Source organism: Acomys russatus, chromosome 26, assembly GCF_903995435.1.
Source record: "Acomys russatus chromosome 26, mAcoRus1.1, whole genome shotgun sequence".
In the NCBI taxonomy this organism is placed as follows: Eukaryota; Metazoa; Chordata; class Mammalia; order Rodentia; family Muridae; genus Acomys; species Acomys russatus.
Genome location: NC_067162.1, coordinates 10958307 through 10978953, shown reverse-complemented (window position 1 = coordinate 10978953; position 20647 = coordinate 10958307). Strand labels below are relative to the sequence as shown.

Genomic DNA, 20647 nt, shown 5'->3' with positions numbered 1-20647 from the left:
TGCTTTATAAAAGGCCAGCTAATCTCCTTGAAAGTGGACCGTCCACAGGAGAACTAGTGCCAAAGGGTAATTGGCCTAAAAGATATGTTCTGTTGGTCAATGTAAGGACCAAGTCTGGGCGGGGAGATAGACATGCAAGCTGCATGCCTCCCACATGGAAAAGACTTTGTATGCTGACGGAGTTGAAGTATCATTGCTCTGGCCTGACACCCTGCTCTAAAAAGGCCAGCCAATTTCCTTGAAAATGAAGCTTCCATGGGAGATACGGTGCCAAAGGGTAACTGGCCTAAAAGATAATATTTTTAAAAAAGATTTATTTATTTATTATTATGTATACAGTATTGTGCCTGCATGTACACCTGCAGGCCAGAAGAGGGCGTCATATCACATTACAGATGGTTGTGAGCCACCATGTGGTTGCTGGGAATTGAACTCAGGACCTCTGGAAAAGCAGTCAGTGCTCTTAATCGCTGAGCCATCTCTCCAGACCCAAAAGATAATATTTTATTGGTCAACGTAAGGACCAAGGTTGGACAGGGAGACAGACATGCAAGCCGCACACCTCCCTCGTCGAGAAGGGGTGAGATAAAAACACCCACAACAAATGTGAAAAGCCAGGTACAAGATGCCTACGCTATACATAAATCCTAAAATAAAATGGGAGTTTATATAATGTTTATTTAAAGCTTAATGCCTTTTCTTTTGCTCAGGGCAACCAGCTTGTCTCTAAAATGGGAAGCATTCTCTTGGGAAACGGGCAGCTGCCTGGCCTATACATCAGGCGCCATAGGGCCTACAGAAGGACATTTAGAACTATACAATCTTGTTTTGATTTCAATGATAATAATTGTATGTTCATTGCTAATGGTGATGTTGCATTTCCTCTTGAAAGAGGTCAAAATAAAACAGGCCTAGATAAAAGAGAGACCGCTGACTTAAGTGAGTCTATGTTTTCATAATTCAAACTGCAGAACGAACAGTTGACTTACATTACTAATCCCACTACATGGGAATAGCTCTGAGACTGGCTGAGACATGAATGTCTATGCATAGCCAAAGCTTCCTGTTGGTTACAGAACCCCCATGATTTATTACTAGACGCCATTCTTCTTACGGCACGAAGGAAGATTTACAGATGTCTTTCATCTGCTCAAAGAGCAGAGAACTAACTCTGATTGTTCTGTGCATCCTGCACACCTAATCTATTCATAGTTTTAAGACTCTCTAATGCTTGACAGAAATTATATGTTTTCAGAATAAAATAACTGGACACTGACGCTGGATCAGGCCTGACAGGATTCATTCCTCCAGCAGGCTGAGACGCTGATATCCTGCATCCTTCATGTTCCAGCCCCAAGTGCTTCAGTTGCTGTTCCTCATCTGAAAAGGACAGCTTCGAAGAAAGCTCCTGATACAAATTGGTCCAGCATTCCAGACTGTCCCACACAGGACTTATATTAAGCCTGGAATTTTTCAACATTTAGAGAATGGACCACAAATACTATTCCTAGCTTGTTTAACCATTTTTTCCAATTTTATTTGGGCCGCTACAGAGGTATTATTCACCCCAAATCAGCCAGAAGAAACTTTAAGAGAAAGATGCCCCATTTCCCATAAGGGGGGTTGGGTAGGTTTTGAGTTGCTTTCTTGGGCTACAGATGTTTATTGTCATTGGGAGTTGGTTATAAGTTATTATTGGTTTTATTCAGAGAGAAACCAAGGTTGGACTCAGAGATATCTCTCTTTTCCTTTATCTTTCTTTCTTAGGTATGGAGATAGGGGTTTAAAAGAAAGAAAGGAGAATATAGAATATATAGGGAATGATAGGACAAAAAGTAGATTATTGAATCTACCTCGCAACTTAAGGCCTTGTTACTCACAAATAAAATTAATTTTAATTCATTGATATAGAATTTTGTATATTGATGCAAAATAAGTTTACTTTTGATACACTGAAATAGAATTCAAATTTAATATTATTATTCACAGATTATATTTCTACCCTAATATGAGGTATTGTGCACATGCAACTAAATTAATACATGGTTTACTTCCAACACTCTGATAGTGCTACTGCAGGCTGTTTAAGAAAATTAAATAATACAAGTCAATTGTTAGTTGATCAACTCATGGTCATGTCAAGTACAGGCATTACATCCTAGGTTTAACAGATAAGGTAAAATAGATAAGGTCTTCAAAAACCTCAGAGAACTACAGACTATGGCATTTAAAAGTGTTTTTTTATTATTTTGAGGATTCTTTGACAATAAGACAGGATAATTCCTGGCACCACCCAGCCTACCTCAAAAAAGATGATGAGCATCAAAAAACTTCCTTAAGGAGATGGCTTCAAATGTGGCAAACAAGCCACTGGGCAAAAATATCCTTTTATCTGCCACAGACAAAATTCTGCATAAAATGGGAAAACTTGGATGTAGGCAGAGTCAACAGCCAAACTCTGCCAAGACAGGGTAAGCAAGTCCTCAATAGTTTCTGCTTCACAAACATGTCTGCCAGATATACTGGGTCAGAAGGCTGACAATGATGCTCCAATGTTAGAATTTTGGGTGACTGTTCAGGTAGAAAACTGTCTCTGTCATTTTTTTTCATTTTGGAAGCTGCTAACTTGCACTTCCTGTTTACTCAGGTAGTTAAATTTATTCCTTCTCAAGTCTCTGATGGGGTTGAAGACCAGATAGTTTTAAAATTAATCTTAGTTGTTTAGGAGTTAAGAAGATACTTTTAGGTCTAGACAGATACTTTTAGGTTGATAGATTTGAGCTTTGATAGATATTGATTTAGTTCAAAACTTTAGACTCACCAAGATAAAATAGGTAATATTTTCTTCAAGGTTGTCAAATACCTTTTGATTAGACATTATGTATGTAAGTCTTACCAATTGGTTTTTTATAATTTTTCATAATTGCTCTTACTGTATATAAAAAATGACCTTTTTATTTAGACAGAAAAGGGCACTTGTTGGTCTGATGTATTTTGATGCTAATTACTGCTTGCTGTCTCTCTGCCCCAACTGTATTTTGCCTGAGAGCCTAACCTATTTGACCAATAAAGGGCCTTCACACCTGGGCAGGGCAAATGGGACAGGTGTGGCTAACGCCACCATGGGTTAGTTGGAGGAGAAGCACATGGCCAGTGTGGAGGGAGATTTGGCCCAGAAGAACATTATCAAGTATTTGGGATTGTAGATGGGAGGCAGCTTGACAGAAATTATTAGAGCCAGATGGCATGGGATTGGGACAAGTATTCTGTACATGCCCCACTATGGGAAGTAGTTTAGGGGATTAATATCTCCCCTGCCCCAGGTTAACTAAGGCTGTTTTAAAATATAATAAGTATCTGTGTCTTGATTGATTGCTAGCAGGTTCGAAAATTCTGCCATAATAATAATTATAGGCTAATAATAAACATTCTCAGGCCATATTGGTAAAATAACAGAAACAACTATGTCCGCATTGAATTCATGAGAACACCAAAAACCTGACTGTAGGGCTTAGGCCACAGTGCAAAGGCCCCCTGCTGTACCCTCAACACCAGAAAAAAGAAAAGAAGAGAAGTAAAGAGAATACAAGGTGGAGAGAGAGAGAGAGAGAGAGAGAGAGAGAGAGAGAGAGAGAGAGAGAGAGGAGTCTGCTGAGTCAGGCTTGCAGGCTATGGAAACACTGATTTTTATCCGTCACAATGACAGCTTGCTGTGCCCCAGGGAGAGCCTACTGTAGCCCTTCATGTGGAAATGGGCAACAGTCCAGGCCCTCTGTGACAATGCATGCACTCTGTGCCAGGTGAGGGAGCTGACTGAGAGGCTGCACCCACTGAGGAGCAAGCAATAAGACAACACAAAGAAACCCTCAGGTCTCTGTGCCAGATGAGGTGGGTCAGGGTCCCTGGAAGACCTTCCTCTAAGGGAATGACCCTTGTGATAAGGCACAACCTTGGTTTCCAAGATGGATTTCAGGACTAGGAGCAAGTGAGGTCTCTGATATTGGTGTCTGCTGTGGGGAGACTGCCACGGGTACTACCAGGGATCTTGGGTCCCCTCTCCAACTAGACCTAAACTGGGCTCTATCTCATGCTGGGTCCAACACCGGGCACCATCTTGGAAGGGCTGCCTAGAGACTTGCATGGCAGAGCTCAGGTGCCTTTGAGAGTGGCCACTGAGATACTAGATACCACATTAAGCGGATACACCGAACCTCAGGTGACAGTCTAAAATGGGCATTCTGAACGTAGGCGCCATCTTGGAATGGATGGCCAGATTTCAGGTACCATCTTGGAATGTCTTCTTAACCCTTGGGTGCTTTTGAGATGGCGCACCCTAGAACTCAGCTGCCATCTGGGGAAGGCTGCTTGCTTCTTGAGCACCACCTTGAAATGGCTTTCAAGAACTTGGACCCCATTTAGGAATGGCTGCCTACACCCAGGGGGGTCATTTTTAGAATGGCTATCTAACCCAGGTGCCATCTTGGAATGGCCACTAAATCCTAGGATGTCATCTTGGGATAATAGCAAGAATTCACGGGTCATCTTGGAACGGCTGCTCTGTTCTCCAGCACCAATGTGACGTGTGGGTGCCATCTTGGAATGGCTGCCGTTTTAAAATGGTCCCTCAGAAGTTGGGAGCCATATTTGAAACTGCCACTTATATCCAGGGTGCCACTGTGGAGTGGTGCCATGGCAGGGCATCCTAGGAGCCTTGGGAGGAGAGACAAACATAGAAGGAAGCTACTAGGTGTATGGTGAGGAGCCTTGGGCTCACAGGTGGAATGGGACTCTCATGCACACTTGATTTCTGATTGTCTTTTCGGAGGCACCCCAAAGAGACAACATGTAGTGGGACTGTGGGAAGGGAAATGAGATGTTCTCAGAGGCAAGAATGCTGAAAGCAGCACAGCAAGAGGCCACTGCCTTGCTGTGGGAGGAGTGGAAGGTGGCTCTGGACGCTTCCTTCCTTTCTTCCTTCCTTAATGGCGATGACATGCACAAAGCCAGTTGCAACCCCACTGGGGCACACTGACGCCCACTCCTACTGGTCCATATGCCACACCCCCCACTGGTCCATATGCCACCCCGCCTCCCACTGGCCCATAGCTCTCATTCCCATCTCTGAACCCTAGAATGTGACCCACATCTGTCAGTAGGACTTAAGACTAGGGTGCCAGGGGGGCCTTGCATGGAGACTTACGTGAAGGCAAAGGCCACCAGGGCCCCACTGACCACTATGAAGTCCAGAATGTTCCACAGGTCACGGAAGTAGGCCCCCTGATGCAAGACGAGGCCCAGGTCGATCATCTGGGGGTGGGGGGAGAAGACAGAGTGCTTAGAGACCTCAACTTTCCTTAGATCAGCACCCACCTGGGGCAGAAGGATGACAGGTGGGTCCTTCTGAGGAAAAGGAGCTTGGCTTAACAGTTCTCAAGCCTAAGTTTCAGAGCACGCTTTGTCTGAACTCCCACAGGAGGTCATGCCTCAGCAAGCGTTGCAACTCCATCTTTATCTTTGGGCCCTCCCAAGAATCTGTCTGCCTCTTACTTCCTCCTTGGTGACCTGTGGTTCCTGCCCTCACTGAGGTCTACTTGGTTCTTGACAATGCCCTCATCTGTCACCTACAGCTTGGCAGAGGGTGCTTGAGAATGCTCAAACAGAGCCCCATCTTCTCCCTAGAGCCCGCCCCCATGGCTCTCACTTCCTTTGGTGTGCATCCCAAACTCCTCCCAGCCACTACCAACCCTTACCTCCCTGCTCACCTGGCCTCCTTCCTCCTCCCTTCCTCCCTCCCTCCACACCTGCCCGGCGACTGCCCCTCAAACTCAGCATGCCTCACTCCTGGATTGGGCCGCTTTCCTCATGGAAGATCTGTGGAAGCCCCACTTCTTACCTTAATCACCATCTCAAAGGTAAACACGCCTGTAAAAACATAGTCAAAATATCGCAGCACCTGCAGAGAAAAAGAGGCCAGTGGGCCCAATCACAGGCTCGCTCCAGCAACGGATTCCTAGGGAACCTAGTGGTGGCCCACTGGGGTGTGAGGACCACCCTGAAGAGTCCCTGGGAGTAGACCTTCCACTCAGTGGACAGGACAGGGTCAAGCCTGGTCAACTGCTCCCAGGCATGATTAAGGATGTGTAGGTTCTTAATAAAAGCATCCAGGAGTTGACAGCAAATCCTACCCCTCCAGTCACCAAGAGCGCTTTTCTCATGTACTCCAAGGCCCTTGTGGACTAAGAGGGCCTTGGAGGAGTCCATTCCACCTTGGAGGTGACTGGCCAGTGTCCATGCCCTGGGATTCCGTTTCCAGGAGCATCTTCAAAATTCTGGGGCCCCCTGTCATCTGGCTCTTTCACCCTGAGGTACCACTCAGTCTGGGATGACTGACCCTCTTCTTCCTCACTCCACCATCCTGCCCAGACCTGGGCTCTAGCTGTCCCTACCCTTAGCTTCTGGAGCCACCCAGGACACTCAGGGTGAGGGTGGGGGCTGTAGGTTCAAGGGCTGGTAATTACCAAACATGACCAGCAGAGGGTGGTATGACCACCTGAATTATACAGTTCCTCTCCTTCCAATCCTTGCCTCCCTTAGGATAAGAGACGCGCTGGGCCATGCGTTCCAACCCTCTAAGATGGCCTTGGAGGCATGCTTATGACCATCATCTGAGTCAGGTCTGAAGCATCCTTCTAGCTAGCCACTTTCCGGTCTCACTGATGACTACACTGTTCTCCTTGCTCATTTTCTGGATTTCATCTGATTCCTGCTCTCCTTTTTTTTTTTTTTAATTTAAATTCAATTTTTATTTTTGAGACAAGGTTTCTCTGTGTAACAGCCCTGGTTGTCCTGGAGCTCGAATTGTTGGCCAGGCTGGCATCGGACTCACAGAGATCCGTCTATCTCTGCCCCCCCCCCGAATACTGGGATTAAAGGTGTGCGCTACCACATCTGCCTGCTCTTTCTCCCTTAATGGCATGGGTTAAATGTCTCTTCTCTAGTGATGTATTCCATGGTCACCAGTGAAAACGTTACCTAGGAGCTGGGTAAGTGGTTCAAGAGGTGAGGGGTTGGGCATGAAGTTCAGGGATAGAGCCCCTCCCAGGATCCTCCAGTAAGGGACTTTGGGTGTGGCTCAGGGGTGGAGCCCCGATTTAGAATCCAGCCTGTGAGGGGCTGGAGTGTGGCTCAGGGGTGGAGCCTCTGCTAGAATCCTCCAGTGAGAGGGGCTGTGGGTATGGCTCGGGGTGGGGGTGGGGTGGGGCCAAGAGTCAGTCTAATCTGTTGTTTCGGATGGTGAGCAGAGCGGGAGGGGGGGAGGACTCACGTTGTTGCGGGGTGCGTTGGGCTGCACCGGGTCCTCAGCGGCCAATGCGATGCTGCTCATGGCAATGACCATGAGGATGCACATCTCGAAGTAGCGCAGGTTCAGGATGTAATGGCACAGCCGGCGAAGGCTGCAGGCAGAGCAAGGGGCACCTCAGATCACGGGTTCATGGGCCTTTCGCCTCCTCTCCTCTAGAATTCCACTGAAGTGTCCATCGCCTCTAAGCATCTGTCAAGGACTCTCAAAGAGTCCTTGTGTCCTATAGTCCTATAGAGCCTGTGTCCTATAGTCCAGTGCGGCTGGAAGACTCCAGCCATCTGAGACAGTCATGCTTGCCCATGGACGAGCTCCTGCCCTGCAAACTACTGGAGTACTTTCCACTGCTAATGATTCTGCAGGGCACGGAAAGATTCATTTACTTATTCTTTTAATCACATTTACTTATTTGTGTGTGTTGGGTGGTGATTGTGGCAAAACTTGCCTGTGCAGCTCAGAGGACAACTTGGGGTTGATTCTGTGGGTCCCAGGAAGTGAACTCAGGATGGTAGCCTTGGCAACAAATGCCTCTATGCACTGAGCAATCCCAAGGCCAGGTTTTCCATGTGTAAAATATTCTAGGGTCTAAAAAAAAAAAAAGGAACCAAGCCGGACGGTGGTGGCGCACACCTTTAATCCCAGCACTCGGGAGGCAGAGGCAGGCGGATCACGGTGAGTTCGAGGCCAGCCTGGTCTACAAAGCGAGTCCAGGACAGCCAAGGCTACACAGAGAACCCTGTCTCAAAAAACAAAACAAAACAAACAAACAACAACAACAAAAAGGAACCAAGTGTAGTGTCTCTTATCTGTCATCCAAGCATATAGGAGGCCGTGGCAAAGGATCACTAAGAGTTCAAGACAATCTGGACTATGGAATGAGTTCAAGACCCGTGTGGTCACAGAGTAAGATCTGGTCTGGAAATGAATCACACATACCAAACACTCACACACAGAACTAAACACACACAACTCAAATTACACACATACACAACAACAAATCACGTGCACCCAAAACAAAACATCAACAAAACACAAACATACTCACCAACAAAACAAATCTCTCTCTCTCTCTTTCTCTCTCTCTCACACACACACACACACACATACACACACACACACACACAAGGGCCAGTGAGATATAAAGGTGCTTGCCCTGCAAACCTGGTGCCCAGTGTTCAATCACTGAGACCCAGGTGAAGATGGAAGGAGAAGGATGACCCCAGGGCCTTCTGACTGCCACCCGGGAGTCATGGCAAACAAACACCATTCATACACACGACAATGATAAGTAAAACCAAAACCAAATCTCATCACTACCACCACCAACAGAACCACACCCGGGGCTGCAGGCGTGCTTGCCTGGCATGCACAAAGCCTGGGTGTTGCAGGATGTTTGATCACATTATGAACCCCAAGACTGTGTTACTTACTGGAAAAACCTGGTTTTAGTTGTGGTGTGGCTCAGCCTTAGCACATACCTTTAATCCAAGAGCTCTCTGCTTGAGTAGCATAAACAAGATTAAATGAAGTCAATCATAGGTCAAGAGGCAGAGCAAGCAACCAGTTGATAGCAAGTGAACATAAGATTATTAAGAAAAACTATAGAGAGGAAGATGAAGTCAGGAGGATGGACAGAGAGATGCACAGGAAGTAGAAGGGAGGGACGTTTAGTTTGAAAGGGGTTGTTTGAGACGGTGTTGGAGGAGGGACATTCCTTCTGGGATGTTGGCTAAGGAGGAAGGTCAATTGGGTGATTTCTCTGCCTTTCTGAGCTATCTGACTTTCACTCCAGCAACTGGCTCCTGAGTCTTTATTGCTAAAATGGAATGATTGAGATTTTGTTAAAAAAATATTTGGCGCTCCAATGTGTGGTGCGACCACACGGACAGAGAAATGACACCAGCTGCGGACAAACCGAGAAGGCAACAGATTTGGTAAGACACCTGGAAAGTCTTCACAGAGAGAGTTAAGGAATATTAAAAGGAAAAAAAATCTTTCCCATTTTAAGGATGGCAAACATCATAATAGAGGACATTAGGGCCTTATATAGTGCTACTTTATATGGCTTGAAATAGGAGCAGAAAAATGAAAAGATAAATGACTTAATTGAGATTGACATAACATTCATCATAATTACTACCAGTCTGGCAATTCAAATTTTATCCTTAATAGACATAGTGTTTTTGTTGTACCAAATATGAAAAAATAGTTTCATAATTATGCCAAATTGATAAGATACAAGCCATAGAAAGACTTATAAATGAAAATAAGAAAAATACTCAGACATAGACAAGGGAACTTAGACAAGTGCCTACTGCACCACCACATAATGAAACTGAAGAAGGGCAACCCAAGGTTGTTAGAAAAACCAATCTTCGTTTATCCAGTTACCAAACAAGAACCAGCAGAGGATAACTACCCCCAAGGATATGGAGAAGTTAAATGGACTTCTATAGACATTTAAGACTTAAGGAGATTTAAGGAGGCAATTCTTTAAGACCTGAGGATATTTAAGGAAGCAATTGTTTCAAATGGTATGCATTCGCCCTACGTGAAGCAAATATTAAACTCATAGGCACCTCAGAACAGAATTATTCCCCAAGACTGGAAAGACTTGGCAATAGCAATGTTGGAAGCTGGTCCTCAGTTACAATGGTGAACACGGTGGAAAGAGGAAGCTAGGGCCAATAGAATAACAAAACAGGGCTAGAGGTATTAATATTTCCCAGGATTATTTGCTAGGTGAAGGTCAATAAACTGAGTTACGAAGACAGCTTGAATTTGATGATCACACCTTGGTGCTGTGTCAGTTAGCAGCTTAAAGGCTTGGAACAAGGTTGAGGGACCAGGGAAGAAGTCTGTGTCATTTACTAAAATTACACAATTTCAGTATTGTATAAGCTATATAAATAAAATAGTATCAGATTCAGAAGTCAAATATTAATCAAACCTTTGGCTTTTGAAAATGCTAACTCAGAATGTGGAAGAACGATTAAGCCTTTAAAAGCAAGATGAGCAGCCAGGCGTGGTGGCGCATGCCTTTAACCCTAGCGCACTCGGGAGGCAGAGGCAGGTGGATTGCTGTGAGTTCGAGGCCAGCCTGGTCTACAAAGTGAGTCCAGGATGGCCAAGGCTACACAGAGAAACCCTGTCTCGAAAAACCAAAAAAAAAAAAAAAAAAAAAAAACCAAAAAAAAAAAAAAAACCAAACCAAAAAAAAAAGCAAGATGAGCACCTGTAGAGAAATGGGTTAGAAACATGGCTGATATTGGATCTCACATTCATCATGCTACACTCTGATAGAAGAATTTCTAAAGGTTTTTTAGAAAAATCAAAATGTCAGCTGTTTTAATTGTGGTAAGCAAGGTCATCTGAAAAGGGATATGGTAGGCAAGGCATTCCTAGACACAATCCCCGCCCCCAGAGATAATGCAAAAAGAAGAAAGACCCCAGTCTTCTAGAGTGTGCAGAAAGTGTGGCAAAGGCCGGCATTAGACTAATCAATGCATAGCAACAAGGGACAGTCAAGGTAACCCACTGCCATCAGGAGATGCCCTCTGGGGCCTCTTGCAGGTCTCAATATCGTTGAAGAAACTCATCCACAGAGCGCTTTAAAGACCTCATGCCTGTTGTTAAAAACAGCACTGCTCAGCTTCAGTAGATAAAACAAAAAAATTCAGGAGAGACAAGAAAACGAGTATTTTGGTAAACTGTTATAAATATACAAATAAATGACGTTGAAACACAAGGTTTAGTAGACACAGAAGCAGATGCAACAATGACTTCACCAAAATCTTGGCATCTAGATTGGCCTCTTCAGGAGGTAAGTAGTCAGCGTCTAGGGATTGGAACTTTACCTCAGGTAAAACAAAGTGCAAGACAGGTATTTAAGGCTAGAAGGACAAATAGGAAAATTAAAGCCATATGTGGCTATATGGCCATGAATTTATGGGGATGTGATTTGTTGCAGCAATGGAAAACAAGAGTAACATTCCTCCAATCTCAGAAACAAACCATGAAATAAGGAATTCTGAGAAAAATATTAAAAATTATTATCAAGAACAGCCACAAACTGTTCAGTTTGTACATAAGCAGGACACAGCAGCTGGTGATCTTTCAAAGGTACCAACTTCCCTACCTTTAAAATGGTTAACTGATGAACTCAGTGTGGGTGGAGCAATGGTCTTTGACATCAGAAAAATTACAGGTACTAGGACAGCTGGTACAGGAGCAGCTAACGACTCAACACATTGAAGAATTGCCCAGTCACTGGAATTCTACTGTTTTTGTCATTAAAAGAAATCTGGAAAATGGAGAATATTAACAGATTTTTTCCCCATCTTTCTTTTTTCAAGACAGGGTCCCTCTGTGTAGCCTTGGCTGTCCTTGACTCGCTTTGTAGACCAGGCTGGCCTTGAACTCAGTGTGCTGGAATTAAGGGCATGTACCACCATGCCCGGCGCAAATAATAACAGATTTAAGAGCCTTAAATAAGGTGATTCAGCACACAGGATCTTTACAGCCTTGTCTTCTTTATTACCTAAGGCGTGGTCTATTACAGTGATTGATTTTAAAAGACTGCTTCTTAACTATGCCTTTACAAGAACTGGATAAAGAAAATTTTGCCTTCACAGTGCCTACTTATGATAATGCCTCTTAAAAGGTATCCGCGGAAAGTTTTTCCCGCAAGGAATGTTCAACAGCCCCACCTTGTGTCAATATTTTGTACAACAGCCATTAGAAATAATTTGTAGGGCTGGAGAGTTGGCTCAGAGGTTAAAAAGCACTTGTTGCTCTTCCAGAGGTCCTGAGTTCAAATCCCAGCAACCACATGGTGGCTCACAACCATCTGTAATGAGGTCTGGTGCCCTCTTCTGGCATGTAGTCATACATGCAGGCAGAATACTGTATACACAATAAATTTCTAAAAAGTAATAAATCTTTAAAAAAAAGAACTGTAAACAGTTTCCTGAATCTAAAATTTATCATTATACGAATTATATCTTATTGGCTGATTCAGATATAGATATCTCTGAAAAACTGTTGGATGAAATAAAGATAATTTTGCCTTGCTGGGGATTACAAATTGCTCCTGAAAATAAACACAAGGAGGAGATGCTATCAGTTATCTAGAATGTAAGATAGGTTTATGGAAAATTTGACCACAAAAAGTACAAATCAGGAGAGCTCAATTATAAACTCTTAATGATTTTTTTTTTAATTGCTGGAAGATATTAACTGGCTATGGCCCACAATTGGTTAACTACGACTGAGTAATTTATTTCAAACTTTAAAAGGTGGTAAGGATTTAAGTAGTCCAAGGAAATTATCAGCTGAGGCTAAGAGATAATTGGCTTTGGTAGAAAAGAAATTAGAGGAGGCACATATAGTGTGTTTGGAGCCAAAGCTGGATTGTATTTTGGTTGTTTTGTCTTCTACTCATTTTCCTATAGGAATTTGTTTGTTTGTTTGTTTGTTTGAGACAGGGTTTTTCTGTGTAGCCTTGGTTGTCCTGGACTCACTTTGTAGACCAGGCTGGCCTCGAACTCACAGTGATACACCTGCCTCTGCCTCCCGAGTGCTGGGATTAAAGGTGTGAGGCACCACGCCCGGCTAAAAACCTGGTTTTAGTTGTGTGGCTCAGCCTTAGCACACATCTTTAATCCAAGACCTTTCTGCTTGAATATTGTAAACAGGATTAAATAAAGTTAACTGTAGCTCCAGAGGTGGAGAAAGCAACCAGCTGGCAAGAAGTGAACATAGAATTATTAAGAATAAAACCATAGAGAGGAAGAGGGAGTCAGGAGGATGGACAGAGAGACGCACAGGAAGTAGAAGGGAGGACATTTAGTTTGAAAGGGGTTGTTTGAGCTGGTGCAGGAGTCGGGAATCCTGGGACATTGCTGTCGGCTGAGGAAGATCAGCTGGGTGCTTTCTCTGCCTTTTTGAGCTAGCCGACTTTCACCCCAGCAACTGGCTCCTGAGTATTTATTGGTAAAATTGAACGATTGAGATTAAAAACAAAAGCAACAGCACCTGGACCCATTCCCAGAACCACTCAAACAAACAAAACCTGGGGCTGTTCTGGTTCAAGCTTTAACTGTTCTCACTGTACCAATGCTAAGGAGCTGTTCACTCTCTTTAGTTTTTGAGACAGGGTCTCTCTGTGTATCCTTGGCTGTTTTGGACTCCCTTTGTACACCAGGCTGGCCTCAAACTCACAGAGATCCCCCTGCCTCTGCCTCCCGGAATGCTGGGATTACACCACACCTGGCTTTTTTTTTTTTTTTTTTTTTTTTTTTTTACATTAAGCACTTAGAACAGGTACCTAACATTAGGTGTCACGTAAACGTTTGTTTGATAAGGGAGAAGATAAAGGTGAAAAGCTGAACCTCAGAGAAAGCTGACACGCAGGACCCCAGAACCCACATCTTAGTGGTGCAATCGTTAGAAGCATAATTCAGTTGCACGGCTGCCTGCCGTGTAGGTCGTGTAGGTTGGGTACTGCACAAGGCGGACATTTCTAAAGGGCACGTCTCCTAGCATGGTTTTGATCTGGGTATCTATGGCAGTAGTTTTCCATTTCATAGCAGGAAGGGGTCTTTTCCAGGGCAGTGTATTATGACAAGTTTTTTTTTCCCCCCCTACAAGTGAAGCAAGAGGAGTTTTCAGCTCCTGAGGGCTGGTGCTTAAGCGATCTGTTTCCCATTGCCTGCCACGCCCCCAAGCTGGGGAGGCTGGCCCCGCCCCCACCCAGGGGGGAGCCTGGCTCCGCCCCCCACAGGGGAGGTGCCCCCTCCCTTCCCGCCTCCATACTCACGGGTTGGTGGTGGAGAGGATGAACATGGAGCTGTAGGGCGGCATGGGCTTTGGGCCGTCCTCCCCGGAGTCTGCCTCCTCTTCCTCCTTTTTCTCTTCCTCTTTCTTTGGCAGTGGGTCTGGGTTGGCGTTTTTGTTTACTGTTGGGACAAGAACCAAATGGGTTCCTCCATGATTTCCCACAAGGTTCTGGGTTCCTGGTCATGCCTGGAGCTGACACTAAGCACAAGACCTTTGAGAAAGAGCTTTCTGTGCACCAGGCATCACCTGACCCTGATCGTGGTGCCCATGATCTCCATCAGACAGATGAGGGAAATGCGGCGGCTAGTGTAAGGTCACACAGCTGCAGAGCTGGGGTTGAACTGGGCAATTTGGCCCCAGAATGCCAGCTCCCAAGTACTCTACAGAGCAATGGAGACCCTGTTTCCTTCGACTTTTCTGATGCGACCGAGACCTGCCTGGGGCAGCTGCCCACGGCCCTGCTTCATAGAATAGAAAATTCAGACCCCTGTGAGAGCACCTGTGGCTCCTCCCTCTTGGGCAGGCTCTCTGGCTGTGTGTGTGTAGGCTGCGCCTTCCTGGGGGGAGGGAGGTCTGTTTCCTCATCTGATCCTTAGTGCACTGTTAAAACCCACCATGAGGTCCCACTTGGCTGCGCACACCTGTAAACCTGGCACTGGGGGTGGGGGTGGGGGAGGCAGGAGGGTCACTTCCAGTTTGGGGCCAGCCTGGGTTACATAGTGAGAAGCAATCCCAAAACACAACAAACAAGCGGGAGCCCCAAACTGACTCAACGCCCTACGGAATCTACGCCATGCTGTCTTTAGGGGCCAAAGCCCCAGGTGACTGGAGAAACTGCTGTCTTTAGGGGCCAAAGCCCCAGGTGACTGGAGAAACGAGGCTGATCCAAAGGGATTACCAAGACTGGGAGAAGAGCAAAGTAAACACATTTTGAAGTGTATGCTGCAACAGTAACTGAATTTGGATAAACATAAACGTTTGGGATGACTACAGACATTATCACTGTTACTAACAGAAATGAGGTCCAGGTTGGCCTTAAATTCACTATGTAGCTAAGGGTGGCCTTGAACTTGTGAACTTTCTGCCTCTACCCAAAGGTTGTCCTTGGTTCTATTGTGTGCACTAGGCATGCACTCTACCAGCTGAGCCAGATCCCAAGCCCCTTCCCTCCCTATGGTGCCACAGGACTATTTACCATGTAGATGCTTCAGGCTGTGTTGTGTGTTTTGGACAGAGTGGTATACCTAAGCCTCCAAGCTGTCCCCAGCCCGCCCTCACCCCCCAGTTTCCATTTGGGGATTCCTTTCTCCTCTGTGGCAGTGTGGGCTCTGTGGAGAGAAGGCAACATGCAGAGGGCGGCCCCAGACCAGCGCCCCTGAGGGCTGCCCACAAGGTCCACTGTCTCCTCCTCCCACCACTGTGAGCCTGGACTGCGGAGGAAACAGGCCAGGAAACGCCGCAGCTCCTCACCTTGGACCACAGTGTGGTTGAGGGGCGGGCAGGCCGGGGGGATCTCCACCGCCATGTGCTCGGGTTTCCTGGCAGTCTTTGCTGAGTTGGGCTGGGTGCTGCTGGGGTTGGTGACGATAAGGCTGTTCTCGGGGGTCTTAGGGGGGCCGGGGTTGGACGGGTTGCCCGGGTTGTTGGGCGTCCTGCGGCTGGCAGCGTTCTGGGGGTTGGTGGGCAAGGTGGGACCAGGACCAGGGTTGGTGCTGTTCCCGATCTTGGCGGGGCTTGGGGGAAGGCCGCTGTGGCCCAGGCTGTCGTGGGGACTGGCCGGCTCCCCGGTGGCCAACTTGTTATTTTTCATGTTGTCAAGATCCTCAGCCAGTGGCAGGTCCTGGCGGCCAAGGTCCTGCTGGATTGGCCTGGTGGTGGACAGGTTGGGACCAGACATGGGGACCCCGGAGCCCTGGTTCTCTCTAAGGAGAAGAGCAGAATGGAAGAGTGCATCGCTGTTAGGATTAGCGGTGCAGCTGTGAGACCACTACCCAGGCCGGGGCCACAGCACGAGCTCGGTATGCTGCCCTTCCCAGCTCTACTACCCATGAGGCCCAAGCCTCACCCACTCTGAAAGAAATGGGAAAAGTTGTTTACTGATTCTACACACAGAGCGCCGCACAGCTCTAGGCAGGTCAAGCAGCTGTGAACTCTTAAGATAAAAGGGACCACAGCCTGTGAACTCTCCGTAGTTCCGGGAAGGACACAGGGCCGCACATGCGCTGTGGTAGACCTCTAATACTGAAGCCACACCCACTGCCCTCACTGGGGGATTCGAGGCAGGGGCTCTAACACTGAATCACACCCTTGGTACTACTGGGGTTATTTTTTTGCTGGCCCAGTGTGCAAAGTCCATTCATACATTTCCGGTTACTTATTTTTTTTCTGGTTTTCTTTTTCTTTCTTTCTAGACAGGGTTTCTCTGTGTAGCCCTGGCTGACCCGGAACTCACTCTGTAGACCAGGCTGGCCTCGAACACACGAGATCTGCCTACCTCTGCCTTCCAAGTGCTTGGCTTAATGGTATGGATCACTATGCCCAGTTCAATTTCAAGTTAACTTTAATCCTGAAGTATCTTTAAAAAATGATTTAAAAGATACAGAAAATTGAAGTTGGGTCCTGTTCCACAGTGTCTGGGAGAGACTGCTGGCTGTATTAGGTTTGTCTCAGGCAGAGTGTCATTGCCAGCTGCCATGGACTTTTCTCTTGAGGTGTACTCCCCTGAGACCTAGGACACTGTCCTAGACCATTTGGAGGTGATCATAAAGTGACCCTCTTCGCAGCATACTTTCTGCATCCCCCCTAGACTTCCTGCATTAGCACAGCTCCTGAGATGGGTATTAGGATCAGCTCCATTCAACAGAACAGGAAACTGAGGCAGAGAGGGGAGGACATTTGTCCCGCATGAATCAGCTTCGAAGGGGCTGAGCTGGAATCTGGTCCTATCTAGAAACTTTAAACGTCATCATCATTCGGCAAAGAATACAGGCAGTGACCACTTTGGGGTGCATGAGATGGAGGTGTTGAGGAGTGAGTGTGTGAAAGGCTGTGTGTTAAAGGATCACAGTTCTCTGCTACACAGGCAGAGTAAGCCAGGAAACTCAGAACTGCAGCAACCCTGTCCACGTACCAAGAGGGAGTGGGTTGCCATGGTGACAGATGCAGATGGACTTTGGCTGCAAACAGCTGATCCGACTGGTCAGGAGACAAGTCCCCAGGAGTGGTAGATGTTTGGTAGCTCATAGGTCTTTACCAGGACTCAAGAGCTTGTGCCTCGAGCCGGGCGTGGTGGCGCACGCCTTTAATCCCAGCACTCGGGAGGCAGAGGCAGGCGGATCGCTGTGAGTTCGAGGCCAGCATGGTCTACAAAGTGAGTCCAGGATGGCCAAGGCTACACAGAGAAACCCTGTCTCGAAAAACCAAAAAAAAAAGAGCTTGTGCCTCACTTTGGCCACCTTGGGGGTACCACCAGGTCCATCTGGGGTGCATGGGGGGAACCTGAGTCTAGCAACTATTGAACAATGCGGAAGTAGTGTTCTGGTGAATGTTCCAGAGGGGAAGAGAGGTGAGTGTAGAAATGGGACTGGAGATAAACGGAACAGGAGAAAGACACTGTCAACATCCCGGGGTGAATGAAACACATAGGGCAGGCTGTGGAAAAGGCCAGAGGATAACCTAAGAGAAGGGAAAAGAAATGGGAAGCTCATGGGAACTCTGAGCTCTCTTAAACAGAATCCAAACGATTCTCAAAACAGAATACAAATTCATGGCAATCCTCCTGCCTCAGCCTCCTGGGTGTAGGTTTCCAGGTGCGCACTACTACGTCCAGCTCTAAGGTTTTTGATGTCTGTCGGCGGCGGGGGGGGGGGGGGGGGGGGAGACTTCAGTATTGCCAATATGGTGTGTGTACACTTAGCAAGTGCTCATACAGTGCTAAAACACTTGAAATAGTCTTGTTGTTTTTGAGACAAGGCCTCTCCATGTTGCCCTGGCTGGCCTGGAACTCACGATGTAGGTGAGACTGATCTCGAACTCACAGAGCTCCCCTTGCCTCTGCCTTCTGAGTGCTGGCAGTGTACCCCCTGCCTGGTCAGTTAGTATGTTCTTACTATATTCATTCTTTCATATTACAGATTCTGATTCTGTGGATACAGAACTGACTATATAGGCTGGATTTTTTTTTTTTTTCGAGACAGGGTTTCTCTGTGTAGCCTTGGCTGTCCTGGACTTGCTTTGTAGACCGGGCTGGTCTTGAACTAACAGCAACCCACCTGCTTCTGCCTCCAGAGTGCTGGGATTAAAGGCGTGTGCCTTTTATGTGTATCTATTAGTGCCTGTATGTATGTCTGTGTGCCAATGGGTGCCCAGTGCCCTTGGAGATTCTAAGAGAGCATCAGATTTCTTGGAACTGGAGTTACAGAAAGTTGTGAGCCGTCACGTGAGTGCTAGAGACTGAACTCAAATCTTCTGTGCAAGCAGAAGTGCTCTTAAGTGCTGAGCCCAAGACTGAAAACGGTTTTTCATTTAAGAAAACTGCATTTCAGAACTAGGTTCTGCTCATGGAGTGACCGACACGCAACATTTAGAGACTTCCAAAAACTCCTCCTGGAGGGCTAGGGTGTGGTCCAGTGAGTGCTTGTCCAGTGTGAACAAAGCCCTGCATTCCATGCCCAATGCCAAATAAAACTTGGTGTGGTAAGTCCACGCCTGAAACCCCAGCACTTGGGAGGTAGAAGCAGGAGGACCAGGAGTTCAAGGCTGGCCTTGGCTATATCATGAGTTCAAGGCCAGCCTGAGACACATGAGATCCTATCTCAGAACAACAGAAAACCCATTCTGTCCTCATTACTTTGCCTCCTTCCACACAGCACCAGCAGGCACAACACACCTTCAGTTGCTGCTTATCCTCTTAAGGGACCCAGGGTGCTATCACCCCATCACCAACCCTTTGCTCCTCTCCTCTCATTGTCCTGCAAGCTGGCTGTCTTCTGATCGACCCCCAGAACCTTAGCATGTGTTGTTTTTGACGGAAACTCTCCACTTTTCTCTAACTACTCTTCTTGTAGGTCTGACCTGTCTTGGTCACACTTCTCAGAGTGTGTATGCTATGGTTTTAATGTGATCGCCCCATCTACTTAACCTCGTACTGGGAAACGTAATCCATAAATTTGTCTGATGACGGTTTTTGGAGGAGATATGGGAGGTAATAGGGGCTTAGTTAGGCAGCTCCAGGTCACCCTGGGAGCCCCTCATCATGGTCTGGACGCAGCAAGAAACCCTCAGAGTGACTGGCATCGTGCTCGGCGACTGTGCGGTCTTCAGAACAGGAAGTTGGATAAACCTCTACTCTATATAATGAATAACTTGGCCTCAGGTGTTTGGTCGCAGCAATGAAAACATGGGGCCCCCCGTTCTGCAGCCCCTCCCCCACCACTGCCTGTAGTTTCTGGTTGGGATTCACAGTCTGGGCTAAAATACAGCTGAGCCTTCTCAACACTTTCACTGAGCAGAGGAAAACACTCGAGAGAAACGTCTAGGGAAAGAATGATCTAGAGCAATGGTGTTCACGGGAGAATTGTGGGAATGGATGCAGTGATAGAGTAACTGAGGGGCGCTGTGGACATTAGCCAGCCAGGGTGCCAGTCAGCCCCCATGAGCAGGACTGGCCCTGCAGGAAGAGGCAGCTCTCCCATTTCTCCTCATCCCAACCCTCTCATCTCTCTCTCTCTGAGACAGGATTTCTTTGTGTATCCCAGGTGTCTGGAACTCGTGACCTCCCTGCCTCAGCTTCCCAAGCATTGTGATTTTTGTCTGCAGATCCTTGTCTTGTCTAAACTGTCATTCCGTTGGGAATCCCTCAACTACTAGTGTGTGGCCCTGACATCTGTACTGGGTCTGCTCTTGTTTGGAACACAGAGTCTCGGGGCTTGAGGGAAGCCCAAGTCCTGCCCAGTCACAAGCTGGGCTGCTAAGACGTCTGACTCCTCAGAACCCACACAGTGGAGGGAGAAAGCTGACTCTTGTAGGTTGTTCGAATGCCCCTTTCCCACAGGCCTTCAAAAAGCCAGTACGATGGATCAAGAGGGTGTTATCATCATCATTGCATTGAGGTAGGTTCTCAAGGAGCCAAGGCTAATTCTGAAGTCAATATCCTCTTGTCCCACATCCCAAGAACAAGGCTGATAGGAGTGACATCACACCTGGCTTGAGGAGAGTATTTTATAACAGGCAGATGGATGTCTCTGTCAAGACAGAAGTCCCTGGGCCTCTCTGTGGAGAGTCAGTTCAGGGTCTTCATGAAGCGCTGCACAATGTTATGAAAAGGGGGCTGGAGAGATGGCTCAGAGGTTAAGAGCACTGGCTGCTCTTCCAGAGTCCTTAGTTCAATTCCCAGCAACTACATGGTGGCTCACAGCCATCTATAATGTGTTCTGATGCTGTCTTCTG

General features: G+C 46.8%; 1 protein-coding gene across 1 annotated transcript in view; it reads right to left on the bottom strand.

Annotated features, from left to right (window-relative positions):
- LOC127209651 (voltage-dependent P/Q-type calcium channel subunit alpha-1A) overlaps positions 1–20647 on the bottom strand; it is a 142966-nt gene that overhangs the window by 72464 nt on the left and 49855 nt on the right. The window contains exons 17-21 of the mRNA XM_051169332.1: positions 15671–16122; positions 14181–14319; positions 7325–7454; positions 5894–5953; positions 5201–5307 (exon numbers count right to left, since the gene is read on the bottom strand). Of these exons, the coding sequence (XP_051025289.1) occupies positions 5201–5307; positions 5894–5953; positions 7325–7454; positions 14181–14319; positions 15671–16122 (888 nt within the window). The remainder of the gene's footprint in view (positions 1–5200; positions 5308–5893; positions 5954–7324; positions 7455–14180; positions 14320–15670; positions 16123–20647) is intronic.